This window comes from Rhinoderma darwinii, chromosome 2 (assembly GCF_050947455.1).
Source record: "Rhinoderma darwinii isolate aRhiDar2 chromosome 2, aRhiDar2.hap1, whole genome shotgun sequence".
NCBI lineage: Eukaryota > Metazoa > Chordata > Amphibia > Anura > Rhinodermatidae > Rhinoderma > Rhinoderma darwinii.
Window position 1 is genome coordinate 435146670 of NC_134688.1, and position 19808 is coordinate 435166477.

General features: G+C 42.3%; 1 protein-coding gene across 1 annotated transcript in view; it reads right to left on the minus strand.

The window, feature by feature from the left end:
* CRYBG3 (crystallin beta-gamma domain containing 3) overlaps window positions 1-19808 on the minus strand; it is a 165739-nt gene that overhangs the window by 81138 nt on the left and 64793 nt on the right. The window contains exon 3 of the mRNA XM_075854447.1: window positions 18556-18968. Within this exon, the coding sequence (XP_075710562.1) occupies window positions 18556-18968 (413 nt within the window). The remainder of the gene's footprint in view (window positions 1-18555; window positions 18969-19808) is intronic.

Below are 19808 nucleotides of genomic sequence, written 5' to 3' on the forward strand. Positions count from 1 at the left end.
AAAATATGAGCATAGACTTAAAGGCTGTCCTATTAGGGCATATGAAAGTCACAAAGGGCTTTCAGGCTATAGGGCCCAGGTGCGACTGCTACCTCTGCAACCCCTATAGCTGCTTGAAGATCTTGGTCTTTTATGCAAAATCTATACCAGGGTCCTTCAATTACCACATGCCATGACTTGACCCAGCTCTGTATAGTATTACTATAATATTCTGCAGTTATCATGACACCTCTACACAGCTCGGCTGTTCACTTATATGGCAGAGGGTACCTAGCGCTCCCTCAAGCACCACACGTGCCTGCAACTCATGCACTTTCTTGTTATGCCACTGCCAACAGTAGAACGTCAGTGACATAGGAACAATCCAGTGACCTGTCAGAAGGTGGGAAATCTCTGACAATATTCCAGAGCTGCCACGCCACTGAAACCATAATTGGAAATCCTAGGCTTAGCAGTAAATCACTTGAAATACTGTCAGCATGGTGGTAACAATGTTTAGCTTTACTTATCCGTCCACTATATTTATGATGTCAGCCCAGTGCTAGGGATCAACTTCCTTGCATTTAATCATCTGACACCTAGAATTCCACGTCTTTGTTGCCGGGTGTCAGGAAGTATTCCATTTTGCCGCCTTGTTATTCTCATTTCTGTTTGAACAGTAAAACGTAAAATAAACAAGCTATTCACATGTCGCTTGCACTTAGGGACCACAATATACAGGCTCTTAATATTTCAATGAAATCATATCCACGAATTGTAATCACAAAAAATGTGCAATGTTATAAAGGATGCAAGGAGATGTGCTCAATAACAATGCTCTCTGTGCACCTTAGGAAATATTTGCTTCATGTGGTATTATGGAAAGTGTATGCCCCGGAACGCTGCCAGGAACATTCATACACTTCAAGCTATTTTAGAAACTCTCAGGTTAACATTTTAGGTGAGCAAAAAAAAGTTAGGATCCAGCACTTTGTGAAGAAATCTCAGGACTTTATTGTATAAACATTAAAAATACACCCAGCACATAAAGATACAGGACCAGTACGCTTACGCGTTTCAAACGGCAACTGCATTCTTAGTCCTAATTCTAGAAAAAAAAAATCACCAAGCATAAAATTAACCTGGTTGTAGAACTTATCTAACAGCAATGTGGGTGGCTGACGGGGAGATAAAGTCCCTCACACTGCCAAGATATAGAGTGGTAAACCACAGACCAAAAAGGGAGTACAAGGTTACAAGCACTCAGAGTTTATTCAAAGGTCAACCAAGAGTCTGGCGGACAATCCAGTTCATAAATGTCTACCGGCTACATGAAGGGGGATTGTAAGTAAAAGAAAAATGCTGAGAAGAAAAGGTGCAGACTTTTTGTATTTGTAAAAAGGGACACTGACCCGCCAAGGGCGTAGGTACCATAGAGACGGTCCATGCTGCTACTATGGGGCCTCAAGAGAGAGGGGGCCCAGTCAAAGTTGGTCCCATCCCCCTTTCTATTGGGTCGTAAGAACCTGTGAAGGCCTTCCCTCTACAGAAAAACTGCAATGTTAGCAAACAAGGAAGGTGAGAATTGGCCCAAGGAGCATGAATAGAATAGAGTGATAGAACAGAGGGTAAACAAGAACAATGCCCTTCTGTCCTTTTTGGTATTGCCCAACACTTTTGATTCCTTTTCTTCGATGTATTCTCTTGCTATCTGCAGTAGTTTTTCAGGAGGTTTCAGAAAACAATCATCATTAATAAAAATACAGCCTATTGGAGGCCATGTTCTCCAGACAGCTGGTGTATAAAAGATTCAAAGAGTATTTTGTGCAAAGTGGAAACACATCTGCAGCACTGTTTCCTTTAAGCTACGCAGCAGCTATAAAGCTGCCTCTGCTCAGGGAAAGTCTGCTCCCAGCATATTCCCCAAGCTATTCTTAGGCTGGCCATACATTTTAGATAGCTGTCGGCCGAACACCTATTTGTCGTACAGCTACTCTTCCCGGCTCCCCCATACACTTGTACGAACGGCTAAGCGTGTACGTGTTCTCAGGGAGAAAGTCACTGCCAGACGAGTCTAATAACAAACAAAAGGTTCGGGCATGACCAACCGTTCTGTTCCCTGACATCTGCCATTGGGAAATTGTCAGGACACCGCCATACACATTAGATGGTCGGTCGTCCTGCTGAAATCTGCAGTGGAAGACTGTTGCAGGCATGTAGATTAGAAAATATCATCCACATTCTGCTGAACATTTTCCGCACAGAAATCAGAGCATGCTGCAGATTTTCAAATCCACAGCATGCTCACTCTGTTCTGGATGTTCACTCTGGATTTCACCCTTTTCAATATGGGTAAAATCTGAAACAAATCGTGTGTGGGTATCCTTAGTAATATTGATCTAATTTGAATTTCACAAATGATGCCACCCCCAGACGAAGGCATCTGCCGAAACGCGCGTCGGGTGTTGGCGTCCTCCCTGTATCAGACCATGACTTTTTGTATGTTACTTTTTACTGGTACTTTTGGCATATCTTCAAATCGTTAGGCTGTATTGACTCTTGGCTTGCACTGACTTTTATCAGCTCAGCAGTTCATGGTTACATGTTACAGCTCCTGCACTATCTAGCACTTTATATATCACTGCGATTATTATAGGCATTTGTCCTTGTGTAACACGATTTTATGTCTTTTGGTTATCCTCTGTGATTTCCAATCTGTACATACGCCTGTATTTTGCCACTTACGTATAATTATGTGTTGTATACATGCTTCCTGGTCTGGCACAAATGGACGCCATCTATTCATTGTGTGACTTATCTCTTTTATTCTGTTTTGTCTATCGTTAATAAAATATTCATTTTTTATACTCTATACCTTTGTGCTTGAGTAGATCATTTTCTGTGTTTGTAGGTCCTTTGACATTTGACAAGGCCTGGTCACCCTCGGATGTATATTGGATTCCTTTGAACATATAATGTGTATATGGTTAGGGCCAGGGCCGAAGTCAAGTATGGACAGTGATGTCAGGAGCAGAGCGGAGTCCCAGCAGAGTGCTAGTAGTGACAACACTGTCCATAAATCAGGGGTTTCTCCTTATGCTAAATCCCCAGCCAGAGCATCGGCAATGCTCTGGCTGGGTATTTCACTCCTAGAGGGAACCCCAAAGTGCTACCTACAGGGAGGGAGGCTGTGTGGTACTACCAGGGAGGGTGGCTCTGTGGCACTACCTGGGAGGGGGGCTGTGTGGCACTACTAGGGAGGGTGGCTATGTAGCACTACCAGGGAGGGGGCTGTGTGGCACTACCTGGGAGGAGGGGGCTGTGTGGCACTACCTGGGAGGAGGGGGCTGCGTGGCACTACCTGGGAGGAGGGGGCTGTGTGGCACTACATGGGAGGTGGGCACTGTGCGGCACTGCCTGGGAGGGGGACTGTGTGGCACTACCTGGGAGGGGGGCTGTGTGGCACTATACACAGAGGGCACTAAATTTATGGCAGTACAAACTGGGGGCCTAACTCCTATATGTGGGCATAAGCAGGTTCTAACGTCTATATCGGGGCACAAAGTGAAGTTTTCTGTCATTTTACTGCCGCCGTGAACAAAGAGGCCTACTAAGTCTATGTCGTCCAAGGGCCCACATAAACCTGGAGCCGGCCCTGCTTAGGGCTTCCATTCCCCCTTCCCCTCCCTTCCTACCCATTTCTTGTGCTTTGTCCATGTCTTTTGTGTTAGTAAAGCTTTATTCAGACGATTGGGTGTCAAATTGGCCATGAAAAACTGAATTTTTCACGACCGATTTGCCCCCGTGCGGGATCCGTTTTCACGGATCCCTCATAGACTTCAGTCTATTGAGGGATCCGGGAAAGCAGGCAAAAATAGGACATGCCCTATTTTTTTTCTGTGCCGTTCACATGGTCCGTTAAAAAAAACGGCCATGTGAATAGTCCCATAGTGATGCATTGATTTTAATGCAGCCGTGTGAAAGCTGTTCAAAAAAACGTCCATCACCCGGCCGATTATACCTGTCATGTAAAAAAGGCCTTAGTCTGTTAAGGGTCCTTCTGAGTAGTTACACTATAGGCTGTAAACATTGTGAATATCTTCATAACATTGCTTGTATGGGTCAGTTCACACTGAGTTTTTTTCCACGTTTTTTTGACACGGAAACCGCCGAAAATGCCTCCCATTGATTTCAATGGGAGGCAGAGGCGGTTTTTTCCCAGTAGCAGAAAAACCGTCTCGCGGGAAAAAGCGGCATGCCCTATCTTCGGGCGTTTACGTCTCTGACCTCCCATTGACATCAATGGGAGGCAGAGAAAGCGTATTTTGCGTCGTTTTTTGCCCAATCGGTGTGCAAGCAGAGCAAAATCTGCCTCAAAATTCCAAACGGAATTTTGAGGCAGATTTTCTGACTGCAAAAAACTCCATGTGATCCCAGCCTATGGCTGCTATTTTATTCTAATTGAAATCTGCGATTACTTCATCTGGCGTTGGCACCTTGTGACATTTTTTGATTTTCATCGCCATCTGACAACTCTACAGATCTTCTCGATATCCTCATCATTTACATACGCTTGAACAGTGTTCTTTATTAAAACAATTAAAAAATACATATTTAAAAAAAGGGGTGGGGCTCAAGATGTATATATTGGCGGTCAATGTAATACATAGGAAGAAAAATTTAATCTAAGCAAAGACAGATCCTGCTACTTGACTGGGAGATTAACAGGGACAATGACCTAATGATGGCCGGACTGGATAAGAACTGAGCACTCCTCGGCGTGATTCTACAGATTGATGCAGGTACCAGTCGGTATAACAGGATATTACTGCCTCATGGGAGTCATTGGTGGTGATTCTCAAATAACCTACATTGTCCACCCTGCCTGCTAACAATTTACTCTGTAAAGAGAAACACAGACCAATGCTGGATTTGTCATTTGCTTCTTGGAAGTTGCTATAGGGTGTTACCTGGCAGAGAAGCCATATGGCATTGCCATTTACCAACGTCCCTCATACCTCACGGTCTCCCTGGCCGTGATGTAGTGAATCTCAGTACCAATAAACTGCAGTGCATTACCCATCATAGCTTTTATCAGCTTTTATTATGCTGCATAACCGTTTTTGCTTCCTTCTCTTTGTCTTGGGTCGATCAATTTCTATTGGATTAACATTTAATGTTATTTACCACAAAGATTATGGCTTTCAGCAGCATATTCACCGTCTGAATTTTAAATGTTTTTCTTATCTAATAAAATATGATCCATTAACCATTAACTAAAGACTGAGGTTTTATATAACCAAGAGTGAGTTGCGCTGGAGATACAGTAATCCTGGACTATTTTTTCTAATAAATATGTCTTGATGGTTGCATGCTGTTCGTGCTTCCTTCACTGCATTTATACCCATATATTTATCACTTTACATACAGTATATAACTTTAGTTCACACATGATCATTGTATAGAAAATACTTGTATGGAAACGACAATATAGTAGGCAATTGGTATTAAAGCAATTTCCTAATCTTTTGACCTCTGTTCCCCCAAAGTGGAATATAGATTGATGTAATCAGTGGCGTGGAAAGAAGAGAGGGGGCCCATAGAAAAAAATCAAAATGGGTCCCCCGTTATTGTTTAGTAACACAGGACAGAAGGGCATGGTGTTTGTTTTCCTGTTCCATCCCCTTTCCATGACTCTTGGGCAAATTCCTCATTCCCCATGCCTCCCAAACGTCCCGGATCCAGCGAGACAGTCCTGGATTCTGGGCATGATATTGTGTGGGGGGCACTATGGGGGCATGATACTGTGGGAGGGGGGCATTATTGGGTCATTATACTGTGTGGGGCATGAGTTGTCCCTCTTTACAATACTTAAAAGTTGTGAGGTATGATTCCCTTGTTCGCTAGCAATGTCCTGGCCCCTGAAGAGGGATGTTCTGCACAGGTTCTCGTCACCCAGTAGCATAGGGGATGTAACCCACCAGGACTGGGCCCTCTCTCTCCAAGGACCTAAGAGTATCCGCATGGTCTGCCTCTTATTTTATATACACACTTTGCTGTAATTATAAACCATTGTATTCAGTTTAACGTTCTCTGTTCTTATAAGATACAAAGTTCTATACTTTGCAAACCTCATAAATATCATCTTTTTTAGTAGCACCATTGGATATGGGTAGAGCTCATTCCAGGGACTTGAACTCCAGAAATAGGAAGCCTCATATAGCAAGGTTCTGCAATAAAACATAAGGATTTTTTTTCCTAGTCTATTATCCCTGTAGCAAAACACCCCTTGATATAGTCTGACCCTGCAATCAGGACATTGTTTATGCAGATAATTTTAGCAAGCCCTGCTTCTAAGGCCCCATGCACACGAACGTAAAAACGCCCGTAATCACGGGCCCATAGACTTTTATTGGCCACAGGTACCTCCCCGTATGCTTACGGGAAGGTGCCCGTGCCGTTGAAAAATATAGAACATGTCCTATTTTAGGCCGTATTTACGGCACGGGCAGGCCTATAGAAGTCTATGGGGCTCCCGTAATTACGGGTGACTACGTGTGTGCACCCGTAATTACGGGAGCGTTGCTAGGCGACATCAGTGTATAGTCACTGTCCAGGGTGCTGAAAGACTTAAACGATCGGCAGCAACTCTTTCAGCACCCTGGACTGTGGCTACTGATCACAATATAGATAAAGCTGTAAAAAAAGAAAGACGTTCATACTTACCCAGAACTCCCTGCTTCTTCCTCCAGTCCGGCCTCCTGGGATGACGTTACAGCCCATGTGACCGCTGCAGCCAATCACAGGCCAATCACTGGCTGCAGCGGTCACATGGACTGACGCGTCATCCAGGGAGGTCGGACTGGATGTCAAGAGAGGGACGAGTCACCCACTTGAAAAAACAAGTGGGTTGTAGATCAAGTGGAGTTCCAAAAACCGGAGTTGAAAAGAGGAGTTAAAGCCCCAGTAAGTACTCTTCTACTTTTTCTTTTTGATTAACACCTGTTCGCTGTTTTTTTTTTGGAACTTGGATAATGGATAGCAAGATTGAAGGTTTTCTTCAGTGCACAGTTTGCCATATGTATGCACGACTGGAGCCGGAGTTCCAGGGTGAATACCTCTGTGGCAGATGTGAGCATGTTGGTCACCTGGAAGCTCGTATTAGAGATCTGGAGGAGCAGAATGCAACACTGAGGAGGATAGACAATCTTGAGCTGAGCTTGCTGCTCACGGAGCATGCAGTTAGTGGGTTAGAACTGGAGGGTGAAGAAATGGGTGAGCAGGATCAGCTAAGTAGCTGGGTTAATGTAGTTAGGGGCAGTAGAAAGGGGTCAAAGAAAAGGAAGGCCGATCCGGTTTATGACATTCCAGGCAAAATTGCCAAGTTGGGTGATGATGCGAGGGTGTCAGTCTCAGAAATGGCAGCCCTAGTGGATACTGATCTCTCTAACAGCCGGGAGAACAGCCCATCTAGTAGTCGGTGGGATGGTAATGCAGGTAAGCCAAGACAATTGATAGTCGTAGGGGATTCTATAATCAGGAAGACGGATAGAATAATTTGTCGCCAAGACCACCTCAACCGAATGGTTTGCTGTCTCCCTGGTGCCAGGGTTCGGCATGTGGTGGAACGGGTGGACAAATTGCTGGGAGGGGCTGGTGATGATCCAGCTGTCGTGGTCCATGTCGGTACCAACGACAGAATAAATGGTAGGTGGAGGAGCCTTAAGAATAATTTTAAAGAACTAGGATACAAGCTGAAGGGAAGGACCTCCAAAGTAGTATTCTCAGGAATACTGCCTGTGCCATGCGCATCACAGGAAAGACAGCGGGAGCTCAGGGAGTTAAATGCATGGCTGAAGTCTTGGTGTAGAGGAGAAGGATTTGGGTTCCTAGAGCACTGGGCTGACTTTTCATTGGGGTACAAACTGTATTCTGCAGATGATTTGCACCTAAATGGAAGGGGGTCCGCTGTGCTGGGGGAGAGAATTCTAGCTGGGGTGGCGGAGTATTTAAACTAGGGCTGAGGAGGGAGGTCAATGTAGAAAAAAAAGGGGTAGCCAGGTTAGAGAGGGGTCAGACTATATTGGTGGGGGGAGAAACAGAATGTGGGGAGAGGACTAGACAACAAGATAAGGAGATCCTTTCGTTACAAAACATCAGTGTAAATAAAAAGGCCCGATTAATGTCAAATCACATTTCTGATAATAAAAATGAAAAACTGACAGGCAAGTTAAAGTGTATGTTCACAAATGCCAGAAGTCTAGCAAGCAAAATGGGGGAGCTGGAGGCCTTGATACTGGAAGAAAATATAGATATAGTTGGTGTTGCTGAAACATGGCTGGACTCTTCACATGACTGGGCTGTAAATCTACAGGGTTTTACACTTTTTCGGAAAGACAGGACAAATAGGAAAGGCGGTGGTGTATGTCTGTATGTGAGAAGTGATATGAAGGTGGTGGTGTATGTCTGTATCTGAGAAGTGATATGAAGGTGGTGGTGTATGCTTGTATGTGAGAAATGATATGAAGGCGAGTGTGAAAGAGACAATAGTGGGTGAATACTGTGAGGAGGTTGAAACCTTGTGGGTGGAACTAGAAAGGGAGGTAAACACTGAAAAAATTACTTTTGGTGTAATCTATAGACCCCCCAATATAACTGAGGAGATGGAAGTTCAGCTATATAAACAGATGGAGCGGGCTGCACAGGCGGGTACTGTAGTGATAATGGGAGATTTTAATTTCCGGGATATTAATTGGTGTCATGGTTCGGCTTCAACTGCAAAGGGGAGACATTTCCTCAACCTGTTGCAGGAAAATTTTATGGGCCAGTTTGTGGAAGACCCGACTAGAGGTGAAGCTCTGTTGGATCTGGCCATTTCTAATAATGCAGATCTTGTTGGGAATGTCAATGTTCGTGAAAACCTCGGTAACAGTGATCATAATATAGTTACATTTTACCTATACTGTAAAAAACAAACGCAGGCTGGGAGGGCAAAAACATTTAATTTTAAGAAAGCCAATTTCCCCAGGATGAGGGCTGCAATTCAGGATATGGACTGGGAAGAACTAATGTCAAATAATGGAACAAATGATAAATGGGAGATTTTCAAATCTACTTTGAGTTATTATAGTGCAAAATTTATTCCTATAGGTAACAAGTATAAACGACTCAAATTAAACCCCACATGGCTTACACCTTCTGTGAAAGGGGCAATACACGACAAAAAAAGGGCATTTAAAAAATACAAATCTGAGGGTACATCTGCAGCCTTTGTAAAATATAAAGAGCTTAATAAAATCTGTAAAAAGCTAATAAAATTAGCAAAAATACAAAATGAAAGGCAGGTGGCCAAGGATAGTAAAACAAATCCCCAAAAATTCTTCAAGTATATAAATGCTAAAAAGCCAAGGTCTGAACATGTAGGACCCCTAGATAATGGTAATGGGGAGTTGATCACAGGGGATCAAGAGAAGGCAGAGTTACTAAATGGGTTCTTTAGCTCTGTATATACAACAGAAGAAAGAGCAGCTGATGTAGCCGGTGCCAGTGCTGTTAATATATCAGTTGATATACTGAATTGGATGAATGTAGATATGGTCCAAGCTAAATTAAATGAAATAAATGTGCACAAGGCCCCGGGACCAGATGGGTTACACCCTAGAATTCTTAAAGAGCTTAGTTCAGTTATTTCTGTCCCCCTTTTCATAATATTCAGAGAATCTCTAGTGACTGGTATAGTGCCAAGGGACTGGCGCAGCGCAAATGTGGTGCCTATTTTCAAAAAGGGCTCTAGGTCTTCCCCGGGTAATTATAGACCAGTAAGCTTAACATCCATCGTGGGGAAAATGTTTGAGGGGCTATTGAGGGACTATATACAGGATTATGTGACAATAAATAGTATTATAAGTGACAGCCAGCACGGTTTTACTAAGGACAGAAGTTGTCAAACTAACCTAATCTGTTTTTATGAAGAGGTGAGCAGAAGTCTAGACAGAGGGGCCGCTGTGGATTGAGTGTTTTTGGACTTTGCAAAGGCATTTGACACTGTCCCCCATAGACGCCTAATGGGTAAATTAAGGACTATAGGTTTAGAAAATATAGTTTGTAATTGGATTGAGAATTGGCTCAAGGACCGTATCCAGAGAGTTGTGGTCAATGATTCCTACTCTGAATGGTCCCCAGTTATAAGTGGTGTACCCCAGGGTTCAGTGCTGGGACCACTATTATTCAACTTATTTATTAATAATATAGAGGATGGGATTAATAGCACTATTTCTATTTTTGCAGATGACACCAAGCTATGTAATATAGTTCAGTCTATGGAAGATGTTCATGAATTGCAGGCAGATTTAAACAAACTAAGTGTTTGGGCGTCCACTTGGCAGATGAAGTTTAATGTAGATAAATGTAAAGTTATGCATCTGGGTACCAACAACCTGCATGCATCATATGTCCTAGGGGGAGCTACACTGGCGGATTCACTTGTTGAGAAGGATCTGGGTGTACTTGTAAATCATAAACTCAATAACAGCATGCAGTGTCAATCAGCTGCTTCAAAGGCCAGCAGGATATTGTCGTGTATTAAAAGAGGCATGGACTCACGGGACAGAGATTTAATATTACCACTTTACAAAGCATTAGTGAGGCCTCATCTAGAATATGCAGTTCAGTTCTGGGCTCCAGTTCATAGAAAGGATGCCCTGGAGTTGGAAAAAATACAAAGAAGAGCAACGAAGCTAATTAGGGGCATGGAGAATTTAAGTTATGAGGAAAGATTGAAAGAATTTAACCTATTTAGCCTTGAAAAAAGACGACTAAGGGGGGACATGATTAACTTATATAAATATATTAATGGCACATACAAAAAATATGGTGAAATCCTGTTCCTTGTAAAACCCCCTCAAAAAACAAGGGGGCACTCCCTCCGTCTGGAGAAAAAAAGGTTCAAGCTGCAGAGGCGACAAGGCTTCTTTACCGTGAGAACTGTGAATCTATGGAATAGCCTACCGCAGGAGCTGGTCACAGCAGGGACAGTAGATGGCTTTAAAAAAGGGTTAGATAATTTCCTAGAACAAAAAAATATTAGCTCCTATGTGTAGAAATTTTTCCTTCCCTTTTCCCATCCCTTGGTTGAACTTGATGGACATGTGTCTTTTTTCAGCCGTACTAACTATGTAACTATGTAACTCTTTCAGCACCCTGGACTGTGGCTACTGATCACAATATAGATAAAGCTGTAAAAAAGAAAGACGTTCATACTTACCCAGAACTCCCTGCTTCTTCCTCCAGTCCGGCCTCCTGGGATGACGTTACAGCCCATGTGACCGCTGCAGCCAATCACAGGCCAATCACTGGCTGCAGCGGTCACATGGACTGATGCGTCATCCAGGGAAGTCGGACTGGATGTCAAGAGAGGGACGAGTCACCAATACAACGGCCAGGTAAGTATGAATTTCTTTTACTTTTATTACGGAAAGGGCGGTCCCTTCTCTCTATCCTGCACTGATAGAGAGAAGGGCTGCCGATTAGTGCAGTGCAATTTTGCAGCGAAAACGTGCCCGTAAATACGGGTCGAATACGTGTGACCAAGGACCCGTATTTACGCCAGTATTTACGGGAGGACATAAATACGTTTGTGTGCATGAGGCCTAAGAGTGTGAGAAATCTGACCTGCTTAACCCCTTGGAGACACAACCTGTTTTGGCCCTGTGGATGCATCCTATTTTTTCAAATCTGACATGGGTCACTTTATGTGGTAATAACTTGGGAATGCTTTTACTTATCCAAGCGATTCTGAGGCTGTTTTCTCGTGACATATTGTACTCTATGTTAGTGAATTATTTTTTTTTTAACATTCTTTTATTTTTCTACGACGTTACAAGGCTTAGAACTTCAGCAGCAATTTCTCACATCTTCAAGAAAATTTCAAAAGGCTATTTTTTCAGGGTCCAGTTCAGTTCTGAAGTGGCTTTGAGGGCCTTATATATTAGAAAGTCCCCATAAATCACAACATTTTAAAAACTGCACCCCTCAAAGTATTCACAGAAAGTATCTTAACCCCTTAGGCGTTTCACAGCAATTAAATCAAAGTGGAGGTGAAATTTACAAATTTCATTTTTTTTGCCGAAATTCATTTGTAATAACATTTTCCCTCTAACACAGAAGGTTTTACCAGAGAAACGGAACTCAATATTTATTGCCCAGATTCTGCAGTTTTTATAAATATCCCACATGTGGCCGTAGTGTGCAACTGGACTGAAACACCGACCTCGGAAGCAAAGGAGCACCTAGTGAATTTTCAGGCCTCCTTTCTATTAGAAAATATTTTAGGCACCATGTCAAGTTTGAAGAGGTCTTGTGGTGCCAAAACATAGGGGAAACCCTTAAAAAGACACCATTTTGGAAACTACCGCCCCCAAGGAATTAATCTAGGGGTATAGTGGGCATTTTGATCCCAGTTTTTTTTGCTACATTTCTTTGAATTAAGCCATAAAAATGAAAATCTAAATTTTTTCAAATAAAACATACAATGTTTTCATTTTTACAAGGCATAAAGGAGAAAAAGCATCCCAACATTTGTAAGGTAATTTCTCCTGAAATTTCTCTACGTAAATACCCCATATGTGGTAATAAACTGCTGTTTGGACACACAGCAGCCCTCAGAAGGAAAGGAGCACCATTTGGCTTTTGGAGCTTAAATTATGCTATAATGGTTTTCGGTGCCATGTCGCATTTGCAAAGCCCCTGAGGGACAAAAACAGTGGAAATCTCCCAAAAGTGAGCCCTTTTTGAAAACTACACCGCTTATGGCATTTATCTAGTGGTATAGTGAGCATTTTGACCCCACAGATTTTTTGCAGAGTTAATTGGAAAAAGGCTGTGAAAATGAAAATCTAATTTTCAGAGAAAATAGAAAAAAAAGCACCCCAATATTTGTAAAGTAATTTGTCCTGAGCACGGCAATTCCCCATATGTGGACATAAATTTCTGTTCATACCCACGGCATGACTTAGAAGGGAAGGAGCATTATTTGGCTTTTGGAGCTCAAATTTTGCTGGAATGGTTTGCGGTGCCATGTCACATTTGCAAAGCCCTTGCGGGAAAAATCAGTGGCAACCTCCCAAAATGTACCCCATTTGTATAGTGAGCATTTTGACCCCACTGTTTCTTTTGCATAATTTAGGGTAATTATGCTGTGAAATTAAGAATTACATTTTTTTCTGATAAAACTTGGAAATTTTCACATTTTACAAGGAATAAACGAGAAAATGCACCCCAACATCTGAAAAGCAATTTCTCCCGATTACAGCAATATCTCATATATGGTAATAAACTGCTTTTTGGACACACGGCAGGGCTCAGGAGGGAAGGAGCGACATTTGGCTTTTGAAGCTCAAGTTTTGCTGGAATAGTTTTCGGGTGCCATGTCGCATTTGCAAAGCCCCTGAGGGGCCAAAGCAGTGGAAACCCCCCAAAAGTGACCCCATTTTGGAAAGTAAAGCCCGCAAGGAATTTATCGAGGGGTATAGTGAGCATTTAGACCCCACAGGCTTTTTGTTGAAATTTGTGTAATTAGGCCGTGAAAGTGAATGTCAACTTTTTTTTACACTAAAATGTTGGATTTTTTCATTTCCACAAGGGATAAAGAAGAAAAAGCACCCCAACATTTGTAAAGCAATTACTCCCGAGTACGGCAATACCCTACATGTGGTCATAAACTGCTGTTTGGACACAGTGCAGGGCTCAGAAAGGCAAAAACATTATTTGGCATGCAGATTTTGCTGATTTGATTTTTGGGCGCCATGTCGCATTTGCAAAACCCTGAGGCATCAGAGTACAGTGGAAGCCCCCAAGAAGAGACCCCATTTTCGAAACTACACTTCTCAAGGCATTTATCATTAGACCGGACAAATGACAGGGCTCAGAAGGGAAGAGCAACATGCGCATTTCAGGGTTATTTTGGTGATTTTCACAGCACTGGCCCACAATTGCAGGGCTCCGAGGTCAAATAGTAAAACAAACCTCCAAGTAGTGAGCCCTATCTGGGAAACTACTAAAGTAGGGCATATTAAGGGGTGTAGTGAGCATTTTGACCCAACGTGTCTTTTTCATTAGAAGTGAATGAATAGCGGATGGTGCAAAGTAAAAATTAAATTTTTCCACTGATATGCCATATATGTGGGTGCAAATTGCTGTTTGGGCACGCTGTAGGGCTCAGAAGGGAGGGAGCGCAATTTGGCTTTTGGAGTGCAGATTTTGCTTGGTAGTTTTTCTATTTGGGGTATTGCTGGTATTTCAGTTTACAATGTGGGGGCATATGTAACAAGTGAGGGGTTCATCAGGGTATAATAAGAGGGTATAATAATGCAGTAAATAAATAATAATTCATAGATATGAGGCCGGTGTCGCATTGATAAATGGTGCCCGATCTTATCCACTTTTGGAACGCTCTGCACATGTTGTGTTGTCATATTCTAAGAGCCAGAACTTTTTTATTTTTTCTCCATCGGAGCTGTGTGAGGGCTTATTTGATGTGAGACAATCTGTAATTTTCATTGGTACCATTTTGGGGTACATGCAATTTTATTGATCGCTTTTTCTCCCATTTTTTTGGCAAGCAATGTGACCAAAAACCAGCAATTCTGACAAAGTTTTTTAATTCTTTTTTTTTACAGTGTTCAACGTGGGATATAAATGACATTATTCTGCGGATCGATACGATTCTGGTAATACCATATGTATATAGGTTTTCATGTTTCACAGCGTTTGCACAATAAAATCACTTTTTTTTAAAAAATAATTCATTTTTTGTGTCACCATATTCTGAGAGCCATAACTTTTTTACATTTCATCAAAAGAGTTGTGAAAGGGCTTGTTTTTTGCGGGATAGGTTGTAGGGGTCAGAAGGCCTAATTTTAACGTGAAACTTTTATTTTTACACTTTTATTAACTTTTTGTTTTGTCTCACTAGGGGACTTGAGGGCCTGCACTTCTGATCTTTACTCTAACACATTGCACTACCCACGTAGTGTAATGCATTAGAGCTGTCAGTTATTCACTGACGGCAAGCCTATTAATTCGCTTCCATACGTGGCAGACCAGGAGGTCATTGTTAGGCCTCCCGGTGTCATAGCAACGATCGGAAACGCTGCACATTGCAGCGATGACGATCGGCTAAAAAACACTAAGATGCCGCGATCATGTTTGGTTGCGGCATCTAAGGGGTTAATGGCAGGGATCTGAGCTAGCTCCGTTCCCTACCATTACAGCACTGTGTCAGTTGTAACATACAGCTAACACCGGCGGCTGATGTCGCAGGCTCAGCTTCTGAGCCTTCGCCATCTTGTTTCTGGGGACGGAAGCCTTTTAGACCCTGCCTCCGAGTGGGACCTAATAGGCTTCTGTACTTGGCAGACAGGAGGCCATTGGTAGGCCTCCGGTCTGCTGGAGCAGTCATCGGAACCTCACGATCACATTGCTGGGTTCCGATCTGCTGGTAAAACCCTTTTGAGCGCTGCATTTTAGGGGTTAATCGCCTGGATCAGATACTAGCGACCGTGCAGCAGGGTGTCAGCTGCAATACAGCCGACACCCGCTGGCGATGGTGCGGGCTCAGCTTCTGAGCCCGCACCATCAACATCGCGTACTATTACGTTGCTTTGCCTTAAGACCTTGGCGATCGCAACATAATAGAACGTGACATGTCGCCAAGGGGTTAATAGAAAGAAAAGTTTTATGATATGATTTTTGGCACTTGGTACAGTTGTGGCCGCCTAGAATCCACAATAATAGAAGCGATAGGGATTGGTTTGCTTGCACTGGACCGGCAGTACATTTAGCCTAGACTTTGCAAATGCTGCAAATTTTAATAAAGCAGTAACAATCAATGGTGTTGTTATTAATATCCCTGGCCCCCATCCTTCTTGCTCTTGCTGCTCTCCGGTCACTGACTGACGAGGTGGCCTGGAGTACGGAACCAGCCAAGCTCACTGTGCTACACTATTTCCGTAACTCCAAGTCACTTCCATGGGAAGTTCGGCTGTTTTTGTACATTATTTTCAGTACCAGGAACGTTCAACCACCCGATATGGACTCTTATTGATAAACGATTATTGAATAATAAAAATGTAACAATTTTTTGGCCTCCACCCCGGCCACATGTGCTCTGTATATAGGACTACTCGAGGTCCATGATATCCAGGTGTATATATATATATATATATATATATATATATATATATATATATATATATATATATTATTGTCTTCTTTCACAACATGTACACTTTATTTTCTCACATATATTGTTTCTGCATCTATTCGCAGAGTTTGACAAAGATGTATTGGCCGAAACGTTACAAATCTCGATTTGTTGCCTTGTCTCGAATAAATCTTTAATTGCATATTCATACGGAGTCCTTGAGTTAATCTTCATAGTTTCTGTACTCCAGACCACCTCATGAGTCAGTGCCCGGAGAGCAGCAAGAGCAAGAAAAGCTAGGACAGGGGTCAGAAGGCCCCATTCTAGAGATAGGTGCAGGTCCCAGAAGTGGGATCCGCATCTGTCAGATATTTTCAGCATATGCTGTGGATATGCCATCAATGTCCAAGATGGTTATATTGGGGATAAGGAAATTTGAGGGTAAAGCTGAAGAGTCATCTTTACTTAAAGGGATTGTCTGCACTTGAAAATCAAGTTTTTAAATATTTTAATAGGGAATGCTCAGTTAATATAGGAGGATCTTCTGTTCAGAACTCTCACATCTTACCCAGTGTGGGGAGAAACTACAAGGAGCATTTTTTTGCTCTGGAGGACCAGACATGTTTGTGCATTGCATGGACAGCTCATTGATTTCAATGGGAACTGTGTAATTCTTCACTTTTCCTGTGGCAGCGCTGCAGGGGAATTAAACACTTACTGCTGTGTACCTTCACTGATTACAGCTGAACACTGAGGATACTAGCAGCGGGACACAATATAATTGCTTTATTGTTGGGGGACCCTACTAACAGAAAGATTTTGTTTAAAGCAGACAACCCCTTTAAAAAGTTTTCATCATGAAGACAGATCTCTTATAATCAGGGCATCTATTAGATTCTTTAATATAACTAAGCTAGAGGGTACAATAGCTGAATCACCCCCAAACTCACAACTGGAAGACAATGAATACCTTTTTGGACAATCACTTTGGAGGTATGGTCTATTTCACAAATGTTTTATTATGGCCCCCAGCATAACCCCCTATACAATCATGAATTTATATTACAGTAACACTCCAGGCATAACTGATACATTGGGGGAGAAACAAAAACCGTTGTAAAGTTGAACCAGATAGGCAGAAACTGTGCTAAGTTAATCAAAGTGGCGCACGCTGTATAATAAATTTGGCACATCTTGGTGAACAGGTTAGACACTTTTCTCTTCCTTACGCCACCTCATGGCTGCCATACTTTACACCAATATTTTACGGCGACAGAAAGGCCCACTCCATTAATAAATGTGATGCATTTAAGCCACAATGATTCTTCTATACATACACTTTTCAAAACTGCCGAGAGAGGTGTAAAAGTGTTTAAAACACATAATCAATTTGGCACACGTCATGAATGCCATTTTTTTAGCGCAATTTGAGCCAGAATTATTTTTCCTTGACTATCCCTTACTTTGAACATTTCTATACTTTAAAGAAAAAAAGACAGTATACATGTACTTACAAGCAGATTTTGAGATAGTACAAATCATACTTCTGGCAAGGAATTAAACAAATTATATTTAATGACAATCCTCTCCCTGTAGAGGGAAATGAGAACAATAGAATCACATACAATGGGGATACACTTTCACACACCCACTGGAAGGGATTCAGCAGCTTAATGTGTAATATTATGTCACCTCTACAGACATGTAATATAAATGCTGACAAGCATTACACTATCACATTCTCTGTTAAAGGGTTATTCTCATCTCATAAAGTGATTGAATATTGCTGGGATAAGCAGAATGTCCTTTCTTGCCACGGTTTCCGTCTCTGACTTCCCATTGAAATTAATGGGAGGCAGAGTACATCTGCGGCGCTCGTTTCTGAGCGGTTTTCACAGCTTTTTTTGCCCATGTTCCTTGCATTAACTTCAATGGCCGCGGGCGAAAAACGCTGTGAAAAAATGCGGAAAAATACATGCAGGCAGTTCAAAATCTTCCTTAAAATTCCTGAAGGAATTCTGAGGCAGATTTTTTTTCTGCCTGCAAAAAAACTCCCAGTGAACAGGGCCTTAGAAGTATTAGGTCTATAAAGTTTTGTAGCATTTGAATATTCCCATTTACGCACAGCAAACAGAGATCTTGAAAATGGTTAGGAATTGACACGAAAAATAAATTAGAAAGTTGTAGAAATTTTCTTCAAATTGTGATTGATATACTACTGGTGTGTTTTTATGTGACAGAGGGGCCTTTTGCCTCCTTAGGCACTGGGACTAGGTGCAACTGCTACCTCTGGACCCCCTATAGCTACGCCGCTGCCAGTTAGACTGCAATCAATATACACATGTAGCATTGTTTTTTCCTTCAGTGTCACTTACTTTGGAGCGGCTGCATCTTCACTATGTTCTAAAACATCTTTGGTGATTTCACCTCCAGTGGACACAGACTTTTCTTGATCATGTTGTGCCGTGTTTTGCTCAGAAGGTTCTTCTGTTCCACTATGATGATCTAGTGTCCGCCCCTGGTTTAAGTCTTCTTTATCCAGGTTATTTTTAACTTGTGCATCTTCGTGTTCCTTGCAAGTCTCTTGGACATCAACACCCTGTTTTGAATTTCCCAGAGAAGATTTTGGTGAGAAGTGGAAAAGGTTTCCTATAAAATGAAAAAAATTCTCCCTAGATTGTTTCTCACTGTCAAGTACTTTGGAATCATGAGTAAATTCTCCATCCTTTTCCTCTTCAGGTTCTGAGACGTGATGTAGTGGAGGACTGGAAGTTTGCTCCAGTGTAACCTATAGAAAAATACAGAAAGTATTCCATGAATGGTACAACTACTGGAGCAATAAAAAGCCCCCATTCTTCCTGGCATCATATTCCCATACAAATGTTAATCCAACATTATAAACCTGTTACCAGCGCAAGAGAATTTAGGGCATGAAAAGGAACGTCTGTTTACTAAAACCATACTCCTAAATAAACAAAATTATTTCCTCTAAGGCCTCACGCACACGACGTGCATTTGTGGCCGTATAGTATCCACAATTATGGAGCAGCAATTGCGAATGGTATAAAACACATGCTAACCTATGGGCTGATGCACATGACCAAGGTTTCCATGGTCCGTGCTTTGCCTGGACTTCAAAAACAATAGGACGTCATTATACGGTCTGCAATTGCGGTCCGGGCTCATTGAAATCAATGTACATTTTGTGTGTGCACGGTCCGTGAATGTGGACGTCCTGCGGATGACACTCCACTGCCTGTCCGTGCCGTAATCACGGACCGTGCACACAGCTATGGCCTTGTGCATGAGGCCTTAGCCATTTTCCAATGTCATGTCCTTGTCCCCATCATGGTCATTGCTTCCTCAAATGCAAGTGGTTCTAGTGTCCAGAAAAATACAAAAAAATTATTCAGTTCCCGTTCACATTATAAAAAGTAAAAGCGGTTTTGTTAATATTGATTGGATATGCCATAAAAGTCTGTTTAGTGGGGTCTGATCAATGGAACAATCATGATTCAGAGAATGGGGGTGTTTGGTCCTTGAGTGAATCTCTGGTTCACAATAATGGAGCGTGACCACACATACATGGCCATAACTCTGATAGGAGAAGGGACTTGGCACCATTATT